Source organism: Magallana gigas, chromosome 10, assembly GCF_963853765.1.
Source record: "Magallana gigas chromosome 10, xbMagGiga1.1, whole genome shotgun sequence".
NCBI lineage: Eukaryota > Metazoa > Mollusca > Bivalvia > Ostreida > Ostreidae > Magallana > Magallana gigas.
The window spans coordinates 26,274,938-26,291,728 of NC_088862.1; the positions used below are offsets into that span (position 1 = coordinate 26,274,938).

Genomic DNA, 16,791 nt, shown 5'->3' on the forward strand with positions numbered 1-16,791 from the left:
CAGATACATGTACCTGTATGTCAAAAAACCCAGAGTAAATACATATACTAGTTCGTGCAGGTACATGTACCTGTATGTCAAAACAAAACCCAGAGTAAATCATTGCACCTTAACCACTTTCAAAAAAATGAATTTAAAATTTACTACAATATATTTCCGTGACAGTGTATAGAGACGTTTAAACTAATATTCCCAATGCTTATGTCTACAATAATAAATATCAATTGCAACTGAGCATGACTTTTCAATTCCCAAATCACTCTCCGATTGCTCTCCAAGTAAACTTGTCAACTTATATCACCTACAACTGATTTTGTGTATGTGGGTTTTTTTTTTTTATAAACCTTAAGTTTTTAAAATTGGTTCGTTTAATACATTTGAAATCATGCTTAGCAAATCGCCACGCCTAATCAAAAGAAAGTTTCAGAAGCAATCTATTAAATAAGATATTTAAAACCCGTCTAAGTGGGCGCCATCGAAGCGAAATTCAATTTCTCTTTCATTGCTTGTTTGAGTTTAATATGAAGCATTGACATGTGAACAGGTGCAGTTTTAATGAAGAACGTTTGTAGGAAAAGAGAACGTTGATTTGACCTAAATCTTTAACATCAAAATATATTCCAAGATCATTGCGCATGCTTTTAAAACATTTTTTTAAAGTGCTTTTTAAGGTAAACATGTCATAAGGGAGCCAAATAGAATATTGAAAAGAATTTAAGACAGAATGCTGCTTTACAATCATAAATTTTTAAACTTATGTAACGGTTAGCGAGGGTAAAAGACAAATAATGCGCATTTCCGACTTCATGTCGGCTTTAATAATTAGATCGATTTTGAAATTCAAAGACACATGAAAATGCCATTGATTGGGTAAAGAAATGAAAACTTATTGTATAATCAATAAGTAAACTTATTTAAAATCCCTGATTTTAAAACGTGAAAATACGTCTGAACTTTTTTAAAAGTACATATTATATACATGTAATATCCACTAAAACACCGCAATCAATTACCAAAATAATTTGCATAAGCGCTGATTTGAAAATATTTTACCTTCAAATTTGTTTCGAAGGGAGAAGAAGAATGAATATTTCTGGAAATTAAAATCTAATATTTACTACACACTATTTATTCATTTATATTCATATGATTAAGGTTATAAAACTTAATATTGTATGCAGTTCATTTGCATAAGCTCTGATTTGAAAGTATTATACTAAACTAATAATAACATTTTACAGAACAAAATATGATGTTAGTAATTTTTCTGTAATTGTTTATGTTTGAGTAAGTTTGACGTGAATGCTTAATTGTTCTCCAATCACATTTGTTTCGAAGAGATAAAAAAGAGCAGTTTTTTCTGTGAATAAAATCGAATATTTTCTAAACAGTATTTATTATATTCATTTAATTAAGGTTTTAAAACTTAATATAATTTTCAATTTTAAATAGTAATGATGGGAGTATATTATCTATGTTTGAGACCGCTTCAACCTTATAGGTATTCACTAATACATGTCAAAGTTTAACATTTTGTGTTGAGAGGAAACAATTATGAAAGGTAATATGTCGATATCATTTTTTTATGTCTCCATTTTCTTCTATACATATTTCAATCTCACACACACACATATATATATATATATATATATATATATATATATATATATATATATATATATATATATATATATATATATATATATATATATAAAATATTTACTTATTTTTCAGAGATCTTCATTTAAATAGGAAAAAAACAACTAGAGATATATGATACGAGTAAAGAAGATTATTTAAGACAAAGACAGTGTCGAAAAATACACGGTTGGTGCGACCGGTCAGCAGAGGATACACAATCTTCTTAGGAACATGATCCTACTTGTATATTTTTGGATGTCCGTGTACTCTGCTTGAATTGCATTTCGTTTTATGGATTTTTGATATGGGTAACGGTTTGTTATTGTCATTGTTTCATTGTACACTTGCTATTCGAAGATAAAGACGATATTTATTTTCTATTAACTACAATGTAGTATATAAAATTTAAAAAATAGGTGCCACTTGATGACGGAAATAAAAGGAATACCTAAAAAAAATATATTACTTGATTCAAATACTATCAATTAGGTTTTGATTATTGATGTTCTTTGAGAAATTCAATGTTACAATTTTATATCCCTTTAATTTTATAAATTTAGGAAACAAAGTTCAGGCTAATAAATCTTCAATCAGAGTAAATTACTTTTTTTAAATGGGAAGACCCACCGTTTACAATAATTACAGTGTATAAGTTTTACATTAGTTTTATCAATATAACATGCAGAAGCCCAATTAGAACCTGTTCGGCTTCAACATATAATGGAATTTCGTTTGTCTGCATACATGCACATGTACATGCAGTTTTATGTTTTTTGTTCAATGTCATCCTTTTACACGTACATCCATCAAAAGAAACCAACATCTATAAATAAGAGTTGTATTGTTCGTAACAAATAAAACAATGGCATATGCCGTTTAATCTCCTTGCAGTATTGTTATTTGTCTCACATCATTCCTTTTTCTTTTGTCTTATTTTTATAGGTATTTAATAAGTTTATCAACATATAAAATATGTAAATATTATATATTTCTGGAAATGAAAGGTTAACTTCGATGACGATATCTTATGTTTTTGTGATTTTTGCTGGTATTGTTTCTACTGACCTGAATTAGTTTGGAACAAAATGACAAGTTTTCTGAAGAAAATACATAAATTTTATTGAATCCATAGATTTAAAAAGACAAATACCTTAAAAAAAAACAACACCATAAGTACACTTTGAGGGATATTTTTAAAGAGCATGTCTGAATTTTATCAACAATTAATTATAAAACATCAGTTATGATAACAGACACAAAGAAAAGGGTTGTGAAGAATAATGGCTTTCTGTTGTTTAGTATTAAATGTGTATATTTATTTTTAACAAGAGTATTGCTTAATATCAGGATAGATATTGCATTAAGTAACGTTACATTTTTCATTATAAATTTGTAAATATTAATTATTAATGATTAATTCCAACTGCCGTTTTAATAGCGATGTATTTTACTGTGGTTATTTTTAAAATCAAACTAGATATAATACTCCAATTGACACACAGAACAACTTTTAAAAAGTTTAAATCCATTGATTGTCTCCATAAAAAAATGATACCTTCGTTTTGGAAAAAAGAGAGTAAGGTTAAGAGGAAAAATTTTTCTTTAACGACATATCTTTTTTGTTTAATTTGCTGCAATTTTTTTTTATTTTTAGATAACTCTAAGTTAAAGCTGAAAAGTGGCCATGCTACTAGTATATTAAATCCCAAAAACACAACGTAGGTATATCATTATGTATATTTTTATTACAATTAAATTTCATGTTTCGATTTATGACTAAATACTTTAAGTTTAAAATGTATTCAACATATCATTTCCTTAGTGTTAGAGACGATGTGGTTAAAATCAGCAATCAATTGGAAGATCTTCAGATACTTACTTCCAATTTAGACTTGTAAGTAGCAGAACTTTTTCCTATTTCTTAATGAAACAATTATTCTTGCATTGCGTTATGTAGAGGCATAATATATTCTAAGCCTGTATTTAATCAATTGTGACAAAACCTGTTGAAAATCAGAAATTAATTAATATCTGAATTTTATGACTTGGTCTCGGAATGAAAGAAAATAATCTTATGAAGTATCTTTATCTAACCTTCGTAAGAAAATATTGTAACTTTTCGGGACATATAAGCTCAGACGATTGTTTTTCTTTCGATTTTAATTGATGCGTATATTATGTTTAAAACATGTGGTTACATAACCATCCAACATTAAATGAAAGCAAATTAAAGAAATTTATCATCTTGCCACACAATTCAGTATTTCCAGATCTAGCCACATGTGGGTTTTTTCTCCAAATCTTAAAAAGACCTTATGTAATCATATAAGCAAGTCCGAACAAGCGCTTGATTTAGCTATCTGTCAGTGACTCAGAGATTTACCTGAATCAGCAAACCGTGACATATTTAAAAAATGGCTTCAGAGATTTAAATTATGTATTTCAAACCCCAGTTAATACTTTAAAGAGATGTAATGTTTTTAGTCGAATGCCGTTGAGATGTAAACATGCATTACGTATCTGTCAGCACTCGAACATGCATGTGTTTACTTATTCCATGATGGTGAGGGAGATATGAAGAAATATTTACTAGAGAAAATTTTCTTTTCATCAATTGCATCGCACGAGGTTAATTTGATTTTTTGTAAGGAGTAAATCTTTCCCGAAAATGCATGAATAAAATGTTATACAACATACAACTATACAATGCACGCAGATTCTTACATTTGTTTTTACTTCTAAAATGCCAATAATTCTCTTTTCTATCAAACTAACAAATTAAAGATATTTGAATTGCCTTTCTGAATAATTAAACTATTAGCTGCACTGAAAGTGTTCAATTGTTCATTTGATTGTATTTATTAGTTGTAAGTCAATTACATGTACATGTACGTATCCATTATAAGTGTACAGCTTTATTATATCTAGGTGTCCAAAATAACACATAGGTTTGTTCTGTTTACATTTTTTACTTTTTTCTTTCTTATTGTTTTTTTATTGTTTGCAGTGAAAAATAATTTTAATCAACACTGACAAAGATATGCAAATATCTCAATAATGAAACCAAACGTCTTGCAAGATTAAGAGTAACCTGAAAATTTAGATATTCATCAAACTCACGTTGTTTTGTACCGATCACTTTGGGTCCACAACTACTTTACCCCGAAGTTCACATTTAACATATATAACATGATACAATCATGTAAAGTAGTTTTAATATGGCGAAAGTACAGAGTTATCTTTTCTTGGACAAAGAGATTGAATGTCTGCAGCAGACAGCGTTTTAAATGCGATAAAAACGCTTTTTACCCAGTTTATTAGGAATATTTTAATGTGAACGTGTTTTTTACAACATTTGCAACATTGTGTGGGAGGGTTTGCGTAACTTTTGTCAAGTAAGTTGTTTTTTGACCATGTTTACAAATCGTGTCCTACTTTCGATTCGTCCCTTGTGTATTATATATATTTCATAGAGTGTAGAGCGGATACGATGCCCCTGTGGTTAGATTTACAAAAAACCAGTGAGCCGTTATTCATATTACTCCAGGAGAACACAAAATTGTATGATTTTTTTTAAAATTTAGATAACAAATTTTAAACTTGTAAATATAGAATGTGCATGAAAAAAATCGTAATTCAAAAAAAAAATACATGAAGAAAAAATATTGAAATTTTATTTAGAAGCCAATTTTTTTTAATGAAAAGTTACCATACAGATTCGTCAAATAGTTTACTGTAATGGTCTATTGTATCAAGGGAAATATTCGTCCCGTCTTAGTTACGCTACATTCACCCTTGTTGTCAGTGAGCGAATTTAGGACTGGGCGAATTCCATTGACTCAAATCATCTGTTTGTAAACACAAACGTGTCGAAAATTACCCAATATATGTAGTAACAGACATTTACATCTATTTGTAATAAAGTGTCTGGTTTATGTATGTTAAGCAAGAAAATTGAGTTAAATAAAATAAAGAACTTTAAAGCCCTCAGCTTATGGCTTTCTTTTCGTATTGTATAGTTACCTTCAAAGAAATCGTATTTAAATGTGTTCAAACTTAAAAGCAGTGCAATTCTAGTTTAGCAGTCTTCATTCCTATAATGATTTACAAAGAATTGATCTGAAACACACACACACACACACACACAGAACAAAAACAGACAAGCCTTTTTTAATAAGACTGTATTCACAATACGATTGTCCTAAATTTTAATAATGGTTAACATTTTAAACAAATTCTGAAAATCTTCATCAGCTTTTTGGAAAATATGTCACTTGGTCTAATATATTTTTTTGTCGTTTTTGTATATCCCGTTGGCAGGGACACACGGGAAGACTGGGAAAAAAGACGCAGTATAGTACAGGAAACAGTACGCTGCCTTGACCTTATGCATCAAGTTTTTGACAATTCAAATGATGATCAATGTACAGATTACGGGTAGCGTATTTTTTATTCCCGAAAAAAGTGATAAACTTGAGTCTTTCTATTCTTTAAAAGTAATTTCTCTAAAGTTTTCAGCACTAGGTTTTAATACTTTTTAAAGGATTGATAAAATTATAACAATTATTCAAAAAAATTATTATCATGCTCCACAATCTATATTTTAAATGTGTGTGCCTCATTTTCCAGTTGTAACGTTTTAATAAGCAAATAGAAATATATAACTAGATACCTTTTTGGGATTGCGTTGTTTTACATTTAGAGAACTAACGTCAAACATTTAGAGAACTAACGTCAAAGTTGTATATATTTTCAGTATCAGTGTCTGATCTTTAATAAACCGGAATTTTATAAACTTAAGCTAATTATTTTATAACTATTTCGATTTCCATAGTAACATTTTACAGACATTAAATGAAACATTGATTAGTTTGTGAATAATAAGCATTTATTCAGTGGTCTTTAGTTGTAAGTTTCTTTTGTAAAAAGCAACCCTGACTCCCATCGCTCATTGCAATGCACCTTAGATATATAGAATCATTTTACCTTCTTTGAACATTGATTGATAATTTAGATAATTTTGAAATCAGATTAAGATTAACTACTTCTAATTCATTTACCTTTCTTACTGTTTATTTCTCCCGGTGTTCCTACATTTTATTATATTCTTTTCTGCAGAGAACCGTTCGAGGTATTTGTTCATACCTTTAAGATCAGTAAGCACATCTGTGAAATTGTATGCAAGCTTTGCATACACATTACTCTCAGGTAAGTGACATTAACTTACTTAAACTCTTCAGCTATTTTTATATTTTCTTTCAGTTTCTTTGTCTCCTTTATCTGCTACAACATGATTATCACTGTCTTTTATCAACTCAGTTATCATTTTGGTGCCTGAGGAAACAGTATGTATATTAAACATTAAAAAAATATCTGGCACCTTCAAGGTGCCCACATGTTCTGTCGCCACTGCAAAAAAAAACAAAACAAACAAAAACAAAAAAACAAAAACAACTAACATAAAAAAGTTCTTCTGTTAGAGATTGCTGCAGAAGATCGTTATTGTATGAATAATTCAAATTGCATACTTACAGTTTCAATTGTCAATATGTTTTCTTTTGAAACCAATATCACCTTAAGCGTATTAAGTTTACTGTATGCTATTCATTCTTTTTTATGATTCTCCCGAATTGCATAATCGTCACAATATTTATTTTGCAAATTTTTCTTATAATTAGCCTAAATATTGTTTCTTTGGGTGATTTGTAAGCCGTAATAATATAGCTTTTCCTCATCTTAACGTAGCTCGCGGGTTTGCTGACGTCACAATAGGAATCGACGTAATTTGAGTTGACCGTCATAGTAAACTCATAATTTTATTTTAAAATGACAATTGAGATATTGAGAAGTATAAAAGAAAATATTTTAAAAAGCTTATATGCGGTTTATGACTGTTTATACAAAGATTTATAATATCAAGTGCTGAAAATTTAAAGATGTCACATACATTGTCACATTTTGTTCTACAATGTATAAAGATAAAGAATGAGTGTGCGTTAGAACTCTTCTATTTAAAGTCATGTTTTAAAATAGAATGTATTCATTAACTTCGCTTTTTTTTTTTACAATTATAACTTCCCTAATCTGTACTACCGATTAAATTCTTAAATTTCTTTTGGCTTGAGTTAAATGTTTTATTCGATTACTTACTTATAATGCCAATAGTTGCCTGGCATTTTAGTTTTGCATTGATTGACTCAGAGTTTCATCAAAACAAAAAATAGCAATTTTCTGTATCTTTACAGCCTTACATTAATTGCATTTAATAACATTCACAATAATGTCTAATAAGCATTAACATGTTCTAAAATGTGTTAAACAGCTAGTCTTGTCAATAAATGCATTTCAATTTTGGTGTTCTAAGAAGTAAGGAAATGATGACGTCAGGCTAACGTCGTAATGAAAATATAAAGTTTAGAGAAATCTTTTAAATCTTTAAAGTTTTTTTGCCAAAAATTGGCCGAGAACACATACTGATATTTTTTTATGAATTGATTCATAATTATCTCCTCTGTTTTTGTGTTGAGTATGATTAATTTCGTCTGAATCGTTTAAAAGTTTGGAGCATAGTTTTGTAATGCGTTTCTCGGTTAAAATGTGCATTTTACTATATATTTCATTGAAATGGCGTTGCTTGATTGTATTAATGACACTGTATTTGAAACACGATAACATTATTACCGCGCAGACGAATCTTAAATAAATTTTAGAAATAAAACTATAAAACCTATGGATCACGTGGACAAATTTTCAAGGTATGTTTTCTCACAAGCAGGTAAACCCGCGAGCTACCTTAAATGACATAGAAAATGCTAAGTAAATGTTTTAGAGGAAATAAAATCCACGCATCATTTGCTTTAGAACCATATATTTATGAGACAGAATTCCTAAACATAATTTAGCTTACCTAACAAAGCTAAACAAAATAACTGTTACAGTTTTATTAAATTTCCTTGCAGGTTCTCCTCGAAAAACATCCAAATTTGTGCAGGTATTTGCGACATACCTAACACTCTCTACGAGGTGTTGCAGTCTTTCAAAACGATTATTACAACGGTTCTTTTCAACAACGACTTCCTTTATAGGACCGAAACCATTAAGTAAATTTAAACACTTACTTAAGGGGGGGGGGAGGGGGTAGAGAGTCGTTGCTGTTTCTAGGCTAAATTCATCTTCTTTTAATTTATGGCCAACATTTCTTTCGTCAAAGTTTAGAACAGGAGTAATAATAAGTTTGATGACACCTAGCCCCCTACATCATTCTTTAAGATAAATCCATAAGGGGAAACAGGATGTTGATCAAGTTTTGTTACGCCCTTGGCAGTTTTTATGGAGTAAAAGTAAAACATCAGAAACATTGTGAAGACAAGTTGTTGGAATAGTTTATATAATATATTGATGTGTTAAAAAGACATTTTCACGTAAACTTTAAAGTACGTCAGTTTTGGGAAATTTAACGTTTTTAATTTTATTAATGTAGATGTTCAAAATTACGAGTGCTTAAAAAAAATCAAAGATATATTCTGAAAAAAATTCTGTTGATTCTGTTGATGTTGATTAATAAATCCAAAGAATGTATTACGTTTAAAGTATATCAATTTATTTAACTTAGACAGGATTTGAACCCAATATTTTCAAATTCTATTTATTTATTTTTTTTTCAATTTTTATGCCAACAATGGTTCATTAGAAATTCTTATACTTTGCTAAGTGTTGAATGGAATTAGTCAAATGACAAACGATACACAGAGTTATAAATGTGCAAGAAATTATTTTATTAAAATTGTAGATATTTGAATTTCAATTCATCTTTTTATATAAATGATTAATATGGTGTCATTTTTTTTCTCTTTCAGACGCAGAAACAGCTTCCAGAAAACTCTTACGGATTTCAACATATTTGTTTGTAACGAAATGAAAATGGCTTTAAAAGTCATGAAAAGAAGCAAGTTTCGGTATGTTTTTCATAAAAATTCACAAAGTACGTGTAAATATATATAATATCTTCTTATGGGATCTAGAAATTTAAAAGTATTTTTATTTTGAATTTCAAAAACGTTCACAGTCCCAAGGAAGGATTCAAACCATTGCTTGCTTCGGTTGTAAAGCAGTTCTATTACATGGGAATAGGATGTGGATTTTTGCGGGTTTTACTGGCATGTGATTCGAGGAACAATAGGTAATGATGCTATTTGAATTGACATTTATATTTGTATTCAGGCATTCTTTTGAATGTTCTAAAATATTTGATTTTATTTGTTTTTATAATTCTTACAGTGAATTAGAAAGCCCATCAAATCCGATTGCTAGAGATTTTAAAGAAATGTTGAAACTTTCCGCATGTTTGCTAATAAATGGAAGATATGCCTTACGCAGTTTGAGGTATCCTACAGAAATATCGTAAAATTCTTTTAATTTTTTTTGGTGAAAATAATTAATTATCGCTATAACATGAATGATTTTAAAATTTTTAGTTATAAAGAGGACTCTGCGTGTGAAGTCAATCTTGTTTGCGATCAAATCAGAGATCTGAAAAATGCCATAGATAGGTAATTACAGTTATACTGAAGTATTCTTTTTTGACTTTAAATGAATTTCAATATAGTCAATATTCATACAATATTTACAACAGAGTATATTTTCAAAAAGTTAGAAAATTCAGTCGTTTAAACCGTGCGTTATGTGTGTGAATTTAGCTTACACGCTTTAAATTTGCAGTGGTATCGGAGAATTGGATTACCGAGTTAAAATAACCGAAGCCATGTCTTTAAAAATATGCACATTATTTGATTTAGGAGATAAATGGTAAGTTTAAATGTTATATACATAAAGATAATTTTGGAATAAACAGCATCTTTGTTTTTTCTTCTTCTTTTTTTTGAAAAAAATATATTTTTTTCTCTTAATTTTATTCATATATGAAAGCCTGCCAGAAGGACATCAACAAATAGAAGACGTTACAATTATAAGTTCATCGGATTTTGAGCGGTTTCTCGAATATGATGATTCTAAAGAAAATGGCTCGGATTTTGATGGCTTTCACGAAAAGGATGATTTAGATGACGAAAGTTTAAAACGAGTAGCTGTAGAAGAAATAGAAGACCTATTGCCCGGCAGTGATGTAGATAAAAGTGAAATACTTCATGTTTTCAAAATGGAGGGTTTCAAATCATGTGTTAAAATTTGTATAGACAACCAATCTGAATTTATAAGGTCAAAAATTGACGGTAAAGTCTTCAAACAAGGACGTTGGATATCTGCAAGAGATGTTGTTATTCGGGTAAAATTACTTTGATTCGCTTTCAGTAATTTTCCATTCCTGTGTTCTTCACTACGAGTAATAAGTGAAACGTAAAAAGTTATTTATTATGAAATTAAAAAATAAATAAATACAAATACATTGAAGCTCTTGAAATAATATCATAACGAGATTATTTGTAGAAAAAATAGTCATTATTTTTCAATCTTTTTTTTTTTTTTTTTGCAAAGGGGTTGCAACATTTCCCCCTAACACAACCCCGTATCGCTAAAACCGAGAATTGGTTCAAAAGTTGATTTTTTTTAATTGATTGACGAATTGAAATACTTTTGGATGCACAATTATATACAATCAAATTAAAATTAGACTTCTAAAATCGATCTCGAACGACACCTGACAGGTGAAATGCATTTATGAGGATAGTACTAATAAACTCTTTAAGCAATGATTTATCGTATGATATATACACCCTAACTATATTTAAAGTGAAATTGCCGGGAGGGGGAATTCGGTTAAGCCATGTTTGTTGTATACATGTCTTTGACGAAAACTAATTTTAGGAATATTTAGTTTTTCTACTGAAAGTGGATACATCCACGAAGTTGCATCTCCATGAATAAGCAAAATACCAAGAGTCCACGAATATTAGCCCCTACAAATTTAATGATATTTATATATTTGTCTTATGAACGTTGATATGAGATTAATTTTTAGCTATGTGCACAAAAATGGCAAAAAATGTTGAGCAAGTTATTAAAGAATATGTGAGATGAAACGCACAACAGTGATTTTATAATAGAGCTGAAAACATATGCTGTCATATAGTTAAACGTATCATTGATCCAAGTTAACATAATCTCAACCCAGTGGACATTCAACTGTCATGAGTTTATCTAGCTTTGATACATGTACATACATGTATAATCATATCATGGTCTCGAATATTTATTTAAAACCTTCAATTAAACATACAAGTACGATGATTTGTTACAACTTACCACCTACTACTTTTTGTAGCTCGACAACATTTTCCCAACTGATTATCTATACTAACTTTTTTGATTGCAAACTCTGTTATAGAAATCGGTTCTTTTTTAAATTGCAATTTGCATTCCAACAATTTAGTAGTGTGTTACAAATATTTTTTTTTCAAAAGAGCGGCATGTTTTTCAACCATTAAACTCATTAATGTCAATTACATTAAAGTTGCATACAGGTTGTTGAAAATTATTCATAATTTATAATTCTAACTTTTCGCAGTGTATTGGTTCAAGTGGTTTATGTATTTGAATTAATTTGACCCTTGACAAAAAACATCAAAATATTTGTGCGAATTTTTTTTTTATTTCTTGTAGGGAAACCGGGTCTCCATGACCATTAGTCCTGGAGAATTTTTTATTGTTCACTATAGGTTTCCGAAATATCAGAAAACATTTAGCAAGCAAAACATGAGAGAGGGTCCGACGATATCATTGCCTGCAGCTAAATGTTCCGTGATGCTTCCTCCTTCAGATGTTGATAGAGATGTGACGTTTACGTGTAAGGTCAGTACAAATATTGTTCTTGGTTTTCTTTTCATCTAGGCCCTGAAAAGTGATGAACGGATACGTTGATGCCGACCCCGGTAGTTTTTATGAAATCTGAAAGATAACAGTTCACATCCTAAAAATATAGTTTTCTTTGTAATTCTGAACATATTATGTTTGATTTTGGATTAAAAAAATAATTGCTTGAAAACCTAATTGCAGTAAATATTAAGAGATATTGGTGGATGTGGCCAATTTTAGACTGCTTCAGACTTCTTTCAAAGAAAAGTTCCATATAGCTTTGAAAGATAATACCCGTATTAAAGAGATAAAAGATAAGAATTTGATTTGTTTATTATGCTATTTTGATTTATAGTTTATAGGAAGCTGTATAGACAGCTGTATAAATGCAGCAAACATATCAGTTTAAAAAATATAGTATGATTAAACTGTTTGTCAAAATATTCATTGTCGTTGTTGCAGTTGAAGAATTAAGCTATAATTAAAATACGAACCTTTCCCATTTGAATACAGAAATAACCGTATACTCACCTGCCAAAAGCCATCCTCGTTTTGTTCCTTGATAATATCATGAAAAAATACATATCGTGACATCGCATCGTTTGTTTAAGCCGTTTAAAATGCTATTTTAAAGATGTGTCACGTTTTTGCTTTCCTTACAAAATTGAGAACCATTCTTAATACCTTGATATCGACTTTGAAGCTCAAAAAAATATTTCTGTTGATGGATTCTTTGAAAATTTATATATTATCATAGATACACCTGACCGACGAAAATCGAATAAAGGAATACCAAGAAGAAAATCCAGAAGAATATGGGGACGTGTCAGTAATGAACGGCGTGCAAATGGAGTCCTCAGAAGAGATTAAGAAAGGATTTGTTGAGTTCCAAAGAGGAAGCGGAGGGCCACCAAATGATACAGTTTACTTTCGTTTTATGACTTCAGGTTCTGGATTTAATCGCTGGGAATATGATAAAGTGGAACCAAAAGTTCAAAACAACAAATTGATGTTTGAGGTGGATATAGACGATCATTCCAACCATGATTGTAAAAAGCAAGTAGATTAACGTTTCCTCAACATCCAACAATCGATGTCAGATTTGCTATGTCATTTTTAAAAGTTTACAAGGTAGTGAAAAAATATTTTTTTAAGAATCGCCAAGAAGATACTTGAAAAAAACATTAGTTTTTCTGAATTGGAAAGAAATTGCCAGTAACGAAATGATCATGATTGCACATCAATTTAAAAAGCACTGTCATTGTACATGTATGTTCATTTAGATTTGGTGAACTCCCGCTTAACTGAAAATCAAATGTAATACTGCCCTAGTAGTTATCGCTGATTGTTCTTGTTTTTTTTACTTTGTTTTCCTTGTTATTTTGGATAAGGACATAATTCATTTCCTCTTAAACAATCTAATATGGGTTAAAATGTGTTAATATGTACATGTAGCTATATACATGTATGTTTTGTCAGCAGAATATGAGCTACAGAACAATTGTTTCGGGGATATTCGTTTGAGTTTTATTCAGTGTTAATATTATTGCATTGCAATTTATCTACGTAAAACCTTATTCAATTTGATTTTAAGGACATCCGTATACTTAACCAGATAATGGCAACGGGAGAAAAAAATAATTTACCAGTCAAATATTTGGTACCTTTTTAGGGGAAATTTTCGATGAAAGTTTTGGCAATGAAAAAAAATTACAAAATGGTGTCAAAGAAGCCTTTGAGGTGTGTTTAGCGGCATTTTGTGTTTCTTTGTTTTTTTACATTGCTTTTTTGATATTGAAAAAAAAATATATCACTACTGAACAATATTGATACATTTCTAAACTTGTTAACTAGATAAGGCATTCGTGTAATGACTTTTTTTACTTGCAGATCTTACATTGTTAGAATTGAAAATGTTCAATCGAACAAAAAGAAATCTGACAAGATTCTTGACATATTTCTAACACTTCTTGGTTTCAAAGCACAGTGCAAATTGTTAACATTATATATGGTACCCGAGGATCAAGATGCCACTATAAATTTGTGTGTGCTTTGCGTTGAGTCAAAAGGATTCGATCTATCTGATCAAGCATCCAAGTATATTAGGAACAAATGGATTCGAATTGAAGAGTTTGATGAAAGTTCGGATTTCCTCATAACACCTGGCGAAGTAATTCGTCTTGGTTTCAGAGGAAATGTCGGACTAAAAGAAGTAGATCCACCTGTAATAACGTTTATAAAGAAAGGATCGTGTTTCGCACGTGTAAAACTTCATTGTCTTGATAAAAATAATCCAACAGGATATGTACAGATGGATCTAAACGACCAAACCTTAGATTCAAAACAGTTAGATTGGAACTATCTTTTAAGAAAGTGGAAATGTAAGAATATCCTTAAACTTTTTTCATTACATCACAAAATTAGAATTTAAAAAAATAGAAATGATAAACTTTAAAACACATATGCATAGCGAATGAGCCACCAAAACTGTTTAAGATTTAAAATGATGAACATTTTATAAGATTAAAAAGTTCTGATTTATTCAGGCCGTAAAAAACCCCGAAGAAGTAAACTATCAATATATTCCGATTATTATTTGTTTATCAGTTCTCTCTTCATAAGAATCCAAATTTAATGAATCTTTAATGTAAACATTTTTGGGGGGATATGAGTTTGAGAAATAAAGCATCTTTTATCATACTTTGTTTTGATACATGCATGTACATAGTTTCTTTTCAAACATCTTCAATGGTTAATTAAAAAATTGTTGGGTGTAACAAAGGAGGATATGGTTGATAAACAAAAAATAGACAGAAACAAAAAAAAATTGAGTGTTCCTTTCCTTTAACACGGCCATAACAATAAATTAAACATTTACGCTTTATGCAATGTCTAAAATGATACTAATGCCTTAAAAACGAATGTTTAATAATTAAGCATACATTTTTCAAACTTTTATTTTTAAATCATGCCATCTATTTTTTTTTTAGATGGGCCGCAGTCCAGGAGTGAGGAACCGGTTGTAGAAATTAAGGGTTCATCTCATTGCAGCATATTATGAGCTGAAGTACATGTATAATGCTCATTTTTAAAAAAAAAAAATGTCATCTGACTAAAACCCATCTGTTTTTTTTTTTTTGATTTATGTCACTGAAATATGTAATATTCAAGTATCTCTACAGTATTATAAAATATATTCATACTGTTATTGTTTAGGGTTTGATACACGCAATACATAAAAAATGAACGTGTGGACAAAGTACTCTGATTTGATTTTTAACACCAATTTAGAAACACCCCCCCCCCAAAAAAAAAAAAAACCCAAAAAACTGGCCATATAGCTTTAAAAATTCAACAATCAGATTTTTTTAACATTCCTTTTTATTTGTAAAAAGTGTAAAAGTATAGCTACTTGTCACTGTCGGGAACATCCCAAATTAGGGACATTGGAACTACTTTGCTTTGATCAGATGCATCATGCATCAAAATATAAAATGATATTTAAAGAGATATTTTATGGCGATTATACTCCCAATATTACGTTACAATCACTAAGACTTGGTAAAACATTCCTTATGGCGAAATATGTAGCTGTTTTACGTAATCAATTCACACAATTCACGCACTAAAGGTATTGACTGAGCTCTCAAGAGAACGCGTTTCCTCATTAAGTGCAATTTGCAGTACAGTTAAGGCAGCCAATAAAAATATTGGCGAATTTTTGGATGAAAACACGTATACTTTAGTTCTACAGGCATGTCCTTATAAAATTAATAACAGTCGCTCAAATGCAATATATTTCTGAAATATATATTTAACCGTACAATATTTTTGTTTCATTGTGGTCACGTGATATGGTATTCGTATGGTACAAGCAGATGTATTTGTGGGTTTGAGGTCATTTAAAAATGTCAATATTGCAACGGCATAATCATGTCAAAATTCACAACTGAATTATAAAATAACGTGATGTTATATCGTAGGTTTTGAAAAATGTTGCGAACGTTTTAAGATAAGAATATTTGTTACTAAAAACCATAATTTATAATGCATTTGTTGAACAATTTTGAAGGTCACGGTGTTAATTTCATTAAAAAATGAAAATGCTATCATTGTTATTTTTATGCATTTCAAATGTACTTTCTTAAACCGTATTATATTTTTTTTATATAGTTTTAAAATTTCAGGTGAGGTACATGTATGAACATGTCAGAAATGACGCAATTATATTTATATCATGCTGATCTCATTTAATATATGTGTAATTACATGTATACGTGTATACTGTATGACTATTACAAATTCAAAAATAAACCACAATTTTTTTATAATAAATATTATATA

General features: G+C 29.5%; 1 protein-coding gene across 3 annotated transcripts in view; it reads left to right on the forward strand.

The window, feature by feature from the left end:
- Window positions 1–1,771: 1,771 nt before the first annotated feature.
- Window positions 1,772–16,791, forward strand: part of LOC105337399 (uncharacterized) — a 15,054-nt gene continuing 34 nt past the window's right edge. The window contains exons 1-15 of one of the 3 annotated variants that reach the window (XM_066073543.1): window positions 1,774–1,949; window positions 3,296–3,359; window positions 3,464–3,535; window positions 5,962–6,078; window positions 6,760–6,849; window positions 8,601–8,741; window positions 9,498–9,596; window positions 9,707–9,820; window positions 9,919–10,023; window positions 10,116–10,190; window positions 10,360–10,446; window positions 10,567–10,921; window positions 12,256–12,444; window positions 13,205–14,828; window positions 15,438–16,791. The exon at window positions 15,438–16,791 is cut by the window's right edge and continues 33 nt beyond it. In XM_066073543.1, coding sequence (XP_065929615.1) covers window positions 1,946–1,949; window positions 3,296–3,359; window positions 3,464–3,535; window positions 5,962–6,078; window positions 6,760–6,849; window positions 8,601–8,741; window positions 9,498–9,596; window positions 9,707–9,820; window positions 9,919–10,023; window positions 10,116–10,190; window positions 10,360–10,446; window positions 10,567–10,921; window positions 12,256–12,444; window positions 13,205–13,516 — 1,824 coding nt within the window. In that variant the 5' untranslated portion in view covers window positions 1,774–1,945 and the 3' untranslated portion in view covers window positions 13,517–14,828; window positions 15,438–16,791. Of the gene's footprint in view, window positions 1,950–3,295; window positions 3,360–3,463; window positions 3,536–5,961; window positions 6,079–6,759; window positions 6,850–8,600; window positions 8,742–9,497; window positions 9,597–9,706; window positions 9,821–9,918; window positions 10,024–10,115; window positions 10,191–10,359; window positions 10,447–10,566; window positions 10,922–12,255; window positions 12,445–13,204; window positions 14,829–15,437 lie in introns of all 3 variants that reach the window. The other 2 variants (XM_066073544.1, XM_066073545.1) reach the window with 2 other exon arrangements.